Source organism: Melozone crissalis, unplaced genomic scaffold (genome assembly GCF_028551555.1).
Source record: "Melozone crissalis strain CALT ecotype California unplaced genomic scaffold, PUWL_Pcris_2 ptg000027l_1, whole genome shotgun sequence".
Taxonomy (NCBI): domain Eukaryota; kingdom Metazoa; phylum Chordata; class Aves; order Passeriformes; family Passerellidae; genus Melozone; species Melozone crissalis.
Window position 1 is genome coordinate 56,399,167 of NW_026535805.1, and position 14,299 is coordinate 56,413,465.

Below are 14,299 nucleotides of genomic sequence, written 5' to 3' on the forward strand. Positions count from 1 at the left end.
TGCCACTGTTTTCTGTGATTTTTCCTTGAGAATAAATAGCATTGATTATTTTCCCTTTAAACAGATGAGGGAATTGTAGTAAACTGACAAATTAATCTTTTTATTTGACGAATGAATCCACTTTTATTTGTTCTAGTTTTTGCTTTATTTTTGGTTTCTTACCCAAATATATCTGAATTTGGATTCAGAGTAGACACTGTGAAACCTGTTTGCAGTTTTCTTTTTGAACCTTGATTCTTTGATTAACTCTCCTGTTTTGTTTTGCAAGGCTAAATAACTTATTTAAATTTATAAAAATATTTATTTGCTTTTGAATGAGAGAGAAGACTCTATTATGACAAGAAACCTCGTGAATTTTTTTTTTTAATGCAAATTGCCTTCTAGAGCCATTGTTTTATCCTCTCTGCAAAAAGAAACTTTTCTGGATAAATTAATCTCAGTAGAGAAGTTAGTTTTAAGTCATAGTGCTAATACTTGGAGTTAATATTAAACAACAAAGAGCCATTCTCTCTGATAAAATTGATGAGTAAAGTGTCTAGCAAAGTTTTGGTAAGATAGAAATGATGCGGAAAGAAAGGTGAAGAACTATTGAACAAGGAAGTAACAGCAATTCACAGAAGAGTATAGGTAGGAAAAAAACCTACCAAAGACTAGAAATAATCAAGATCATAAATGATTATTTTCCTTTGGTCTAAACAGCTTTATTCTTTATTATATATAAATTAAATTTTCAGTATCATTTTCTAATGTTCAGTTTTTCAGTGATAGCAGGAGGAAATCAGCTTTGAGTCATACATATATTTTGAAATTTGTGCCCTATATTGTAGATCATAATTAAAATTAAGAGTATGCTCTGATAAATGAATTTGACTACTTTGTCATATGAAAGGTTTATGAAATAGTGTGGTAGTTTTAGTCTTGTGAATTCTGGTTCTGTCCCTTTGATGTCCTCTTGCCACCTTTTGCAATAGGGGGGGCCATATCAGAGTCTGAAAGACTAACATGTCCAGGAGCTTCAGTTTATCAAGTTTATCAAAAAGTTTATCAAGACTGGAGGAAAAAACATCAATAAGACAATGTAACAATGCTCTCCACTGCCAAAAAAACCCATACAATCCAAAGCAAAAAACCTAAGCCCAAAACAGAATCCCATGAAGTAAGATGATGTGATGGGTGTTAGGGGTGTGAGTTGGGTGCCTGTTTTGTCCCTGTCCTATCTCTGCTCCTGATCAGATGTCTACACTGTATGTGCCCATTGGTTTCCTGGATTTGCTTGGCAGGCAGGATTGGGGTGGTGGGAGAGGGTTCAGGAACTTAGAGGGAGTAGTTCTTCTCATTTCTGCAGCTGACATCTAAAATAAGTTGGGTGAATCATTGATGAAGGGGGTCTTTTTGCTCTCCACTGGGTATGCAGAAGCCCAGGGCAGCCAGCTCATCTCTGTCAGAGATGTCTAAAATTAGGTGAGATGAATCCCACTCACTGTTAAAATTAGCTTTGCATGTACATGTCTAACTCTGCATTTAAACTCTTTGCTTTGCATTTTTCTAGTGTTCAGTTTGTGTGAACTTTGTGAGTCTGTGAGAGTTTAATAATTTTTTTTATTATTATAAACAAAGGTTTCTTTATGATTCTGCCAGTAGGACCCATCTCCTACAGCTGCCTGTACACAAGAAAAGAATCTTTTTCAGTAACTGGGAACACTTAAAAAGAAAGTCTATTTAATTGAAAAATGCTGTTGTTTTTCCAACTGTACTTGAATTGTCCTGATTAAATAATTTTTTCCTTTAGCATAACGAAGCTTTCTGCAGTCTGCTCCTGTTCCCTCCAGTACTGGAGGACCAGTTTAGTGCATAGATTTGCTCTTTCCTAGAAGTGAGTTCATTTGTAAAAGTTCAGCTTCATGGATGGACAAATACCTGAGGTTAGGAATATTTACATTTTTGAGTCCTGAAAAATTTCTGTAGCCTCAATTATAAGCGAGTCTTTCATTACTGTATTACACAGCCAAAGATTCAGCCTTTTTTTTTTTTAATATATGCATCCTGTAAGACTCCTTTAAATTTTGCTCTCCAAACTTGCAGAAGGATTGAAGGTAAAAGTGAAAAGCAAATGCCTATGAATGCAACTCTTTTGGAACACTTTGTGCTGGTTTCATCATAGTTACCTTCCTCTTTTTGTAACATTTGAAAATGCAACTTTATAGAACAACTAGAAATATTTACAACATAAGGTCAGTTGGTGTGAGAGGTTGACAGCTGTACATAGTCAAGGTCCTATTGTACAGTATATCATGCTGTTTATCACAGTTGGAGCTTTTTGGCAGTAGGAAGTGTAATTGTTCCAGTTTGACATCATGCTGAACTTAAGCAGCTGTCTGGCCTTGCAGAAGTCAATAGAGAGAGAAGACCTTGTAAAACCTTAAGGGCAGAAGACCTTTCTGAACGTTCTCTAAGATTCTGGTTGATACATGATTTCTAACAAAATTGTTGTCCTTTTGTTCTGTTTATAAATGAGGAAAATCAGCATTAATTAAATCAATTATCTGATCAGAGTCATTATTAATAGTTTAAGAAATAAGCAGTTAAACGTTAAAATGAACTTCTCTCTTACTCAAGATAATTGGATGAGTGTTGCTGACTTAAGAAAAATGCTATTATCTGTTTCTAAAATTCTTTTTTTCCCCTCTTCTTTCTACTAATACAAATTTTCAGCTAATTTCCTTTTAGTAAACTAATAAATTGTTGCATAAAGTTCTGTCCATAAAAAGTTAGGTAATTTTTGTTTTGAACTCTTGCACTTGATTCAGACTTCTAAGTGCCATCTTTCAGAGTGGCTTAAATACACTTAGGTTGTTACTTTATTTGATTTTCATAAATGCTGGTGAAAAATGATTTGAACATTGTAGAATGTCCTCAACAGAGCAGTTGGTATCTGTGTGCTCCTGCCTTTTCTTGTGTGTGTGCTCTTCACTACCATGAGTCTAAACTGTATTTTTTGACTGGCTGTAACTGTGGTTTCTAGCAGACTGCCCCTTGTTGGAGCAAGAATCACCTGGAACTCTACTGAACATAAAGTGTTTACTCCTCTTTGAGACTTAGGTGCCTTGCAGGCCTCTAGGGCAAAGCCTCTTGGATTTTGTCCTGGTAGGACATGTACAGTGGAGAAAAAAGACTGCTCATGTAGGGATGCTAAGTAGCTGACAGAGCATTTAAATAATGCATCTGAGAACGTGTGTTAAGACACAATTTGTCTGAATAGTCAATTTATAATATTTTCTAATACTGTTTCAACAAAGCACTATTAATCTCCTAATGACAAAGAAATTGTGATATTATGCAATGTTTGATTCGCCCTCAGGAGATGTAAATCTTGTGTTGTTGGGCTCTAAGCCAGTAGCTCAAGTAAGGCTCAAAAAAAGAAGAGCTTATTTCCTTTATTCTGTTGATTTTTTAATTATATCATTAGCTTTCTAATGTTTGTCTCTGTTGATGATGGCAATAGAAGATTAATTAGTCATTATCTGATGAAGAGCCATCACTTTAGCTTTCTTTAGACATTGATGGGTGGTTACACTTTCAGCTGTTCCTCATACTGCTTTTTATTTTGTCCAAAGGCATTTTGCTTCCCCTGCTTCCTGTGCCTTGTGTTTGAGGTCCTCCACAATAGCTCGCGTTTGCTAGCCCATAAATTACTCTTTTCTTCATTGTCTAACATTACTGCATTCCATCCTACTCTGGGACAACAATTAACCAGCACAGTGTCTTGTGTGCATGTTTTACAGGCTCACAGGCTTTCTGTCAAAGTCCTTTGATGAATAACTAAATATAAACTACAGAAGGTTAAATATCTTGTTATATAATAACTTTTTAATGGAAACACAACAGATGGTATCTGCTAAGAAAAGGTCACTCAGGCTGGATTATATCATCTTCTTACATGTGCTTAGGAGCACTGACATAGTGATGTGTTGAGTTATCTTTCAAGTGTGTGTTAGCACCCAGTGAAATTAATACAACAGCTTGACCAACATACAGGTGGATTAAAGGCAGAGCTGGAGTTCTGCCCAGGTGTCTTGCCTCCCTCCTGGATGCCATAACAGGGATGACTGAGCTACATGTGAAAAGCACTTGAATTGCTGTTACTTACTTGATCCTTTTAATGTAAATTGTAACGGATTTTGAATATTTATGTTCTGTAAACCGTGGTTGTTCATGAGTTGTCCCACATGTCCCAACATGTTCAGTTGTCCCTGCTGTTGCCTGACATTTTTTTCCATTTTGAGCCAACACTTGTAGAGATATTTCAATCAGGCTCTAAAATAAGGTAGATTTATTGATTAGACTAAGTTCATTCCAGTTTCTCAGGAACAGCCTGTAACAGACTTGTATGAAAACAACAGTTTAATATTGTGTCTGTCAGATTGCTTCCTTTCCATCAGATTTAGGTGGGATCACTTGTCTTTCTTGTTTGTGTATGCTATCTCATAGACTAGAAAGCGTCTCAGCCTTTTCATGTGGTGAAGTAATGTAGTCATGCATTAAGGTTGATTTCTGTCTATATTTTTACAAGAAGATTAGACACTAAAGCAGGTGTTTTCTAGCAGCTTTGAAGTGAGATGGAGTGTGTGTGGATGAAATGCAAACATTGTAGAAGGTTATTCGAGATTCCTGGGTATATAGGAAAGAAAGTTTCTTTCCTTCAGGGAGGAGGCTTTATGAAGGAATAGTGAAGAGAAATGAGGTGAGAAGAGAAAGGAGGGCCAGAAAGAATTTAAAGGGCAGTTGTTTCACATGTTGGAGTTGTTTTGATGGGGATGATGTGTTTACCCTTTTCAGTATTTGGTCAGCATCTGAAAAGTGAAGCACCTGTTAAAATGTTTTTCTCACATATTTTCAATGTCTGAAAATTAAGTATTAAGACATTAATACTGAAGTTAAGTATTGGCATGGAAAGCTGCTGTGTAGTGGAAGTGCTGAGAAGTGTCCAAATTTCTTGCCTTCTTCAGACTTGAGGTACTTGCATTTCTGTCTGCTTAACAGAGCACAGGTTCTGTGAAGGGCACTGATGCTCAGCTGAGCAGCACTTGCTGGCAAATCAATGCTGCCGTATAAGATGGTATTTCCCTACCCTAAAGGAAACTTAAGTAGTTAAACCAGCTGCCTGGGAAGGGATTCTAGGTCTTCCTCAGCCTGAAGGGATTGAAATGAGCATATTGTCTTTCCTTCTCTGCCCAGCAACAGCCCAGACTTGAAGAGGCTGGGACATTCTTCCCTCATGTTGAATTTATGCCGTCATGCAGTCAAGAAGGAAAACATTTCAGGAACAGACCATAGCCCAGTGTGGAAGGCTCTGAGGCAAGAAGGTGAAATGGAATACTTTCAGTTGGAGGGGACTGACAAGGATCATCCAGTCCAGGATCACTCCAGGGCTGACCAAAATCATGTTGCTAAGGGCATTGTCCAAATGCCTCTTAAACACTGACAGGCTTGGGGCACTGACCACCTCTCCAGGAGGTTGTTCCTATGAGTGCCTACCCCCTTGTAAAGAAATGTTTCATAGTGTCCAGACTTGCATTTGAGTTGCTTTTTCCACAGATTTTTCTGTTTGTGATTTTTTTTGTTCAATGACTGACCAATATAAAAAGCTAAAACAGTCCTACAAAAAATACCATGTGTCCTACTTTTATGTAATTGATGAAGTTATACAGGCAATTCTGTAAAAGCATCAGTTCCCATGTAGAAATGCTGCTCTCTCAGATGTGGCTCTGCATGGATCTGATCCTGATGATTGTGTCTCTGTGCTGTGCCCTGCAATTTCACATTTGGCTTAAATCCAGTCATTGCTGAGCCTGTTGTTGCAAAGAAGGGAAGGCCCTGCCCTCCATGCTGGCTGCTCATTCCTGCCTGCTCCAGCAATTGTGATTTTCTCTTTAATCCAACTTAATGTAATCTTTTATTTATTTAATTTTGAGGTCAGTTAGATGAATGAACTGATCAAATTTACTCTGTTGTCCAGCTGCTGCTAGAGCTGATATGAAAGAAGTGGCAGGAAAATGTGTCAGGGGTTGGTGCGTATGTGCTTTTTGGCAGCAACTGTCAGTTTAGTCTGAGGCATGTCCATAAAACACCTAATTGATTGTATTCTCGTGGATAAAGCACGGATACTTTGCCATCTTCTTTCTGGTTCACAACAGACCATATGTGAACAACTTTTTTCCCAGATTCAGGTGTTTCAAGGTGTGCACAAATAAGTTTAGGCTCCATGGAAGCTGTAAGTCAAAGGGGGAGTCACCTCTTGAGTGTGAGGAATGCCCATGGCTGCAGAGGTTGGCATGGCAATGGGATTTAACATTGTCTTGGACCACAAGCACTCAAATGTTGACGAAGTTAAGTTCAGATATGAGGCTTAACACAAGTGTTGTGATTTGAGCAAACCTTTTTCCCTCACAGGTCAGGAGATTCTCATGTTTAGTTTTTAAAGGATAAAAGCATTGGTTGTTATGGCACATACAGCTGGAAGTTAATAAAAAACCAGAGCAAACACATAGAATTTGTTAATGTTTTTGATGAAACAGGAGACTGTATCCTTCAGTGACTAATTATTGAAATGAATGTGTTATAAATACATGAAATACTTGAGTTGCATATAATGACTAAACAACTATGCTGCTCATGTTAAGCATCATCACTAAGCCTTCTTGCCCAGTATTGACATTTTTACTAAAAAGTATTCTGCAGCCATTGGGTAGCTTATATAATCCTCTTGGTTTCAAAGAAATGAAATCTGTTCAACCAATCTTCCCCCATCTGTCTCTTGTAGCACTGCTCTTCTATGTGGCAGGCTTATAGCTCCCTCCAGAGTTCTGTTCTGTGCTAAAATTAAGAGGAGAAAAAATAAGAGATTCACTGTAAAAGAATTGTATTTTCTACTCACATCATGTTATCTGCATGACTCAGTGTTCCACTACCAGGCTGGTTTGCACAATTCTTTGGAATTTATCTAGCTTTTTTTTTGGTGTCATAATGATTTACTTATAGAACTTTAAGACATTGGCTGATTTGCATACTAGGTTTCTTTATTTTTCTATGCTTTCACTGTTTTTGTTTTTTCTTTTTTTTTTTTCCCACTGAACATGGACAGCAGGAATGAGATACTGAATTTGTGCGCATATTCTAAGTGGGCTTAGAGCTAAAGTAAAGAAAATGTCCTGCATTCCTACACTGTGATTTTTTGGTATATTCAAATAAGACTAAGTATACAGTCTGCTAAATATTTAATTTATTGCCATTCAGATAAAGATTTTATATTTGGCCCAACTATTAACTAAGGTACAAACAGCATTTCTAGGTCTTGTCTAACTTAAAATTTAGGAATTGTTTTTAAGAAAAAGAATCTCTTCTAGATTGCCAACTTTTGAATAGCCTTAAATAAGTATTTAATAGATCTTGTTAAGGAGATTCAAGATGCTCCTGAGCTGGTCATTAACCTGAAAGTTTGTCTGTATGTATTTGCTGTTTTCTGCATCAGTGCATGAAGATTTGCTGAAATAGCAGGGAGAAGAAAGTGTTAATGGTAAAGTCAGAACTGGTAAAGAAGTTCTCTGCTCTTCTGGGCAAGTCCACAAGGCTCCTGTGAGATTTACTACCAGCTAATGAAAACTGCTGTTAGGTCGTGTGTGGGCAGATTTTTTTGGTCATTGTTTTTTGCATTTAATGTATGGGTGTGTTTTCATCCATCTTGGAAAAAATGTACAAACAAGCATCTACTCCAATGCTTGCTGCTGTAATTTTGCAACTCTTTGGGTTTTGTAACAGAGCCATTGTTTGTCACGATGACCAGAACTCATGTGATCGCGGCTTCCAAAGTAGCGTTTTACGTCTGGCAGTACCGGGTGGCCAAGAAGCTCACAGCCATGGAAATCAACCAGCTGGCACGCACCAGGAAAGAAGGCAGGGAAAGGTTTGTCTTCAGGCTTTGCCATTTTTCTTCCTCTGCTCTAGTGTCATTGATAAGGTGGATTCTTCCATGTCTAAAATGCAAACCCTTGTCTTCTCATTTTTCTGATCAGGTTTGTTGAATTTCAGGCCTGTAAGATGATATACTAGTTTTGTATAACAACTATGTGTTTGTTATCCACATCCCTCAGACATTTTTGGATTAGTTTCTGTTCAGTGTCTCCATTTGGTTGCTGCATGTTTTCCCTTATGGAACTGTGTGTCTTGATGCCTTTTTACCCCTCTGCTGTTTCCCCTCCATGCTCTTAGTTTCAGGCAGCTCCATTGCCTCTGATAACTTGAACTGCTTCTCGTCTGTCATTGCCTGCAAGAACTTAGTCTGTCCAGCTGGCCCTTCTCTAATACACTTGTGTCTGGTTGTGGCTTTGGCAACTAATCCTGTATGGACTTTTATCCTCTCAAACTAAACAAGCCAAAGTCAACATTGTTTTGCTTCCAAAATATTTCTTTCCCAGGTGCTCATTTGTGGCATTAACTTTTCTGTCACCTCCACAAAGCTTGCAACTTTGTTATGGCTTTCTTTTTAGTTATTTTGTGTGTTCTTCCATATAATCTTTCTATAAACCTACCATCTCCTATCACCATATATCCCTAATAATGAGTAATTATTTGTGCATGCTATAATAACTTAGATTGTTGTAGGACTTGGATGTCCTAGCCTTGGACAAGATTATAAATTGATAAAAATATCAAAAAATGTAGACACTTGTAATTCAGCCTTAATGAGGATTTTAACATTCTAAAATCTTTCCTAATGCTACTTTTTAAGGCAAGAGAGAAGTTATAAGTGTTGAAGAGTACAGTAATACATAAGTTTTTGTGGATGTGAAGGTGAAGTGCTTCATAGTTACGGAGAAGACCCTGGGGAGATATGGAAGTGCACGTTTGAAAAGGACAACTGAGTGGTTGATGGTTTTCAGCAGGACATTTAACTGTAACAGCAGAAACTTAATGTTACAGGATGAAAGTTTACAGCTCATAGGGAATAGACCATCAGGGGCTGTGAAAGGGAAAGCAACTGCCATATCTGTATATCAATATAAACCAGATTTATCAAAGGGGATGCTTTTGAGCATAAGAACAGGCAGCTTTTATTCTCTTCTCCAATTCCAATGGTTTCTTCTCCAAGGATGGGACATACTGATGCTACCAAAGTTGATCCTTTCTTTGGACTCACTTTTTCTTCTCACTCTCCTCCTTTACAGGATCTATCATATTGATGACACCTTTTCAGGGTCTGGAGACGCTCACCTTGATTACAGCAAAGCTTTTGAAGTGAGTGATATTATGAACTAGTTTATTGTGGTGTCACTGGTAGCTTGAAAGAGCAGTAATTAGTGTTGATTTATTTATTTTCATATATTTTCATTAGTAGAAATGGTTGTACTTAAAATTTCTTTTACTTCTGCCTTTTTTTACGTGTTATGTTTCTTCCCTCTGGCTGGTGCTGTACTGTGTCGTGTGTTACTGGAAATACATAGCAAACTATAGTGAACATGGAAAAAGTATATTCTGAGTGTGTACAGTATATTGACATCTGCTGTCTTCCTGGTCAGAAGCAGCTCCCCTTACTTCAACAAAACATAACTTTGTTGAAACTCAATAACCTTTATGATCTTTTCTAGTATTTTTGGCCATTTTCACTTCATGTGTGTGTGCAAGTGCTGTCTGACCCTACTAATGTATCTGAAATGAATTACTTAACAGCCCTCACAAGCCAGGGATTGTTGCTTTCTTGTGTTTTCTGTTAAACACCTGCTGCATTTTGGATTTCTTATTTTTCTGGAGGGAGGGGCAGGAAAAGAAAGGAAGCTGTTAATATTATTGTTATGATTGCCATAGCAAAGGCTACTGATGCCATCTACAAACTATCCACAGACTGTATGCTGACAAGGTTTGATAGCCTCTTTTCATGTGGATACTTAGCAACACTCTTGTTTATTTAAATAACCTTCTTTCTTTAGCAGGGCATGCTTACCTTTGCAGTAAAACTGATACTGATATCACTTGTTTGCTTTCAGGGAACAAGAGATCCAATTTGTGCAATAACAGCATCTGATAAGATACTGCTTGTGGTAAGCTACATGATTAACAGAACTCCTAATTGCCTCTTGTGTTTGTAGGTATAACATTCTTCTCTCTATGTTCATAAGCAGTCATAATTTCAAAGCATTTCTGAATTTAGAATTTACACAGACAAAACCTCTTTCCTCTTCTTCAAAGATAACTTTAATGGTTTCTTCTGTTAACTTGGATTCTTTCTTTAGGAGGGCTAATTCACTAAGTACTTGCAATTTAATTACAGAGTAGTTGCCTGAGTTAATACTTACACATAGGATTTTATAAAGTCTAGATCAGGACTTAATTCTGTAATCTGAGTCCTGAGAAGTCTCTTTGAGACAGTATTTGAGACAGACAAAGACTTACAAAGTTTGTCTGTTTACATATGAATGGTATAATGCAGAGTACTGTACTATATACAGATGAATACTTCTGGATTATACAGTTGTGTGGGGTATTGAATCATGCCAAAGAGCTGGTGCATTTTTTTGTTCTAAGCTGGAAAGTGATCTCATTAGGTGAACAAACTTATATATGGGCTTTAAAGCAAGCTAACTGAACAGAACAAAGAGAGAGAAAGAACTGTTTCTTCCTGTTACCCACCTTCCAGGAAAGATCTTGTTTTGTCATGTTCTGATTCTAGTGTGGATTTTTGTTTGTTTTTTTATATTATCCTTTGACTGCATTTGACAAAATCAGAAGTTCATGGGAGAAAGCATGAACAAAAAGGTGTGATGGTTAATAGGTGACTATGGGCTTGTTGCTGCTTGAAGAATATGAAAATGAACTTCTGAAAATAATTAATCTGTAATTTTTTTTAAAAAAGGAAAGGAATGAGAGGAAATGCTTTTGAGACCAGATCTGGATAAATGTGCTGAAGCTGAATGCAAATGATAGTGGTTCAATTTTCTAACACTTCTGAACTAATCTGCTTTTTAGTCTATAGGGTATACATATGTGAAAAAGTCAAAAATGGTAATTTATGCTGAGGATGTTAGGGACAGCTTTGGGGAAAGAAGGAAGACAAGGAATAAAGTTTTCACTCCTTTGAAATTTAATGTTGACTTATTTCCAACACAAGAGTTGAACAGTAGGCAAACCAAGCTGGATATGTTATTCATTTTACAGAAACACCATGAGAAAATAGTGGCAGTGATCATTTCATTTCAAGGATGTCACTCCTTTCACCCTGATGGCCTGATGGTATCTTGACACAGGGAATTGGTGTTTCATTCAGCAAAATAAAGATAAACCACACTAGTACTTAGATTTATTCCTGTTACTCAAGGCTGTAAAAAACCAGTATATTTTATAGCATTTCCTTTTAAATCTAGCTCTGGTTCTGCAGTAACTGGTGAGACTTGTTGGTATGGAGACAGCCCCACATGAGCAGAGCTGTCCTGCTTTCAGACCTGGGCTGGTGCTGCTATGTGCAACTCTTTGAGGGGATTTGCCAGTGTGGGACAAGAATCTTTTCACACTTCTCCTGTTTTATTGTGTAGACCCTGTCTGGATGGTCATGGCTCCTGAAATTCTGTGTGCTGGATGTGGACTGTAACTGTTTGTTTCAACATCCCTGATTTAAGCAGATTTGTCACTTGTAGCATCTTAGAGTATCTTGTTTGAATACCAGAATTCAGAACTTTTAGGGTGATGATTCTCTCTTTTCACTCATGCTCTGTCACTTATCCCAAGGCTCTTTTGTCTAAACCAGCATATAAATAAGACCATTTTAAAGGGTTTACTGATGGAGAAGTTCTCTCACTAAGGCAGCATTGCTTTCCTCTAGGGAAGAGAATCTGGCATTATTCAGAGGTACAGCCTCCCTAGCGTGGCTGTGGTGCAGAGCTACTCCCTGGACCGGCGTGCTTATCAGCTGTCTTTGAACTGCAACTCCAGGTAAGCAAAGACCTGTTTCTAACACAGATATCCAATTTCAAAGTGAAGCACTAAAATTTGTGAAAATACTAATTCTGTAAAATCTAAAATTCTATATTTGTTATGTACTAATTTTAATTTGGTATAAACCATTTATTAATTTTAGTTGTCCTTAATGGTTGTTTAATGATTTATTTATTACTAATTATTTCCATCTGGACAGTCATTGTTCTGAGACACTGTTAGTAAAAGTCTCCTATTTTTCACACCCTGTGTACATGAAAATATCTTTGTTTTATTAGATGAACCAAACATAACCTTTCTTTGATCATGACACAAATAGATAAAATTATGTCATAACCTGAAATTTCATATCTATGACTTCTTTCTGTTTCTGTGTCCTTCTAAAGCCTGCAAACTTTGTACATCCCATTTAATTTTCCATTGTAACATGCTATAACTAGTGGTGATTTCTAGTAAGTCTGGTTCTGCTGAACTTCATCTGTGCTAATACTGAAGTTGCTTTCTACTCAACAGCTTTTTTTTTGCAAGAGAGTGCATTTGAGTGTTGGCAGAAAAGGCAAAAATATACAAGGATTTGCAAGGCAATTTTAATAACTTCAAACAAACATAATCATTTCAAACAAAATTCATAATGCATGTGTAGAGATCTCTTGCCTCTTCAGGTATAGCCCAAAACCAGAATACTTTGCTTAAAAGGCAGTGTGATGTAGTCAGAGCCACATTCATTTTGTTTTGAACCCGAGTTGTTTTCTTGCTAAATGATTTTATTCTAATGAAATAAGCTCAGATCCATAAGTATTTTGAGGTTAATTTTCTAAATTGTGTTTGAAATTGTAATAGGAATTAAGGCTGTCTACCTATCTATGTTTAGAAATACTTTTAAAATGGCCTTGTAGTAAATATAGGTTACTATGATGCACTGAAGACCTATGCAACTGTAAATTTTCAAATGTAGCCTTTTAGAAATTGTATTTTTCCCATCTTTTGTCACTGTAATATTTTATGAAAAATCCCTTCACCAGGATTTTTCTCCTGAGAACCTGAGAAGCCTCAGAAAAGAAATGTAAACAATAATTATCTGATTGCTGGGAATGTGGTTTGGAGGTTGCTTACCAACAGGTGCATCTTTGTTTGGTTCCATGTGAATTGTTTTTAATTAATGGCCAATCACAGCCAGCTGTGTCAGACTCGTTGTGTCTGTCACGGGTTTTTATTCTTCATTCTTTGCTAGCCTGCTGATGTCTCCTTTCTCTTTCTTTAGTATAATTTTAGTATATAATTTTGTTTTAATATAATATTATATAATATCATAAAATAATAAATCACCCTTCTGAGAACTTGGAGTCAATTCTCATCTCTCACCTTGTCCTGGGGACCCTCAACAACACTGCAACAATTAACAACCACAATATTTAAACTATTTCAAAGACGAATTGGATTATACTTAACATTGTTTTTGAAAAAAGTGAAGAATACTCTTTGTAGAAATGCAAGAAATCACATTTTAGGAATTAACAGTCTGCTTCACCACACTGACTTTTTAATTTAATAATCTGCTTCATTGCCTCCTAGTAAATAAGGAAAACCCATTCTATTCAGTTGTTAATTTGAGTCTTTGTCAAAAAAAGTTTGGTGAGCAACAGACCTGTAATTTATTCAACTTGGTATCTGATGTATCTTCAAAATGCTGGATGTAAAAATGGGCATATTTCAGAACCTTTGCGGGGCCAGATCCTGTGTGAGCAGATGAAGAACATCTTTCCATGAGTCTGGTCTCTGCTGTGCAGATACATGAAAATCATATGGATCTGTGCTGGTTCTGGCACACGACAGCATCTCATGGAATCTATACTGTGCCAGGTTAGAGAGCTGTTTCAGATTCACAGCCTTGAGCAGTGTCACTTAGCTGCCTTGTTTCTCTGTGTGCTTTTCTGTAGTCGCCTCGCTATCATTGACCTGTCAGGGGTTCTGACGTTTGTGGAGCTGGAGGCGCGGGCCGCCGACAGCGCGGGGCAGCCGGAGGCAGGCGGGCAGCTCCGGCTGGAGCGCAAGGACGTCTGGGACATGAAATGGGCCAAGGACAACCCGGACCTGTTTGCCATGATGGAGAAAACAAGAATGTATGTCTTCAGAAACTTGGATCCAGAGGTAGATATCAACATATATAAACTACTCATTTAAAAAAGTTCACTCTTACGTTAATGGCTCTTTCTTGAATAGCGTTATTGTTGTGCTTACTGCTCAGTTCTGCAAGTGTTTGTTTATATAAACTTGCTTCAGGTTATATAAAGCTCAAAATCTTATCAACTCTCACATGGGA

General features: G+C 37.2%; 1 protein-coding gene across 2 annotated transcripts in view; it reads left to right on the forward strand.

The window, feature by feature from the left end:
• Window positions 1–14,299, forward strand: part of WDR35 (WD repeat domain 35) — a 43,038-nt gene that overhangs the window by 14,964 nt on the left and 13,775 nt on the right. For both annotated transcript variants that reach the window (XM_054279593.1, XM_054279594.1), the window contains 5 exons: window positions 7,816–7,960; window positions 9,222–9,291; window positions 10,038–10,091; window positions 11,867–11,976; window positions 13,917–14,127. In XM_054279593.1, coding sequence (XP_054135568.1) covers window positions 7,816–7,960; window positions 9,222–9,291; window positions 10,038–10,091; window positions 11,867–11,976; window positions 13,917–14,127 — 590 coding nt within the window. The remainder of the gene's footprint in view (window positions 1–7,815; window positions 7,961–9,221; window positions 9,292–10,037; window positions 10,092–11,866; window positions 11,977–13,916; window positions 14,128–14,299) is intronic.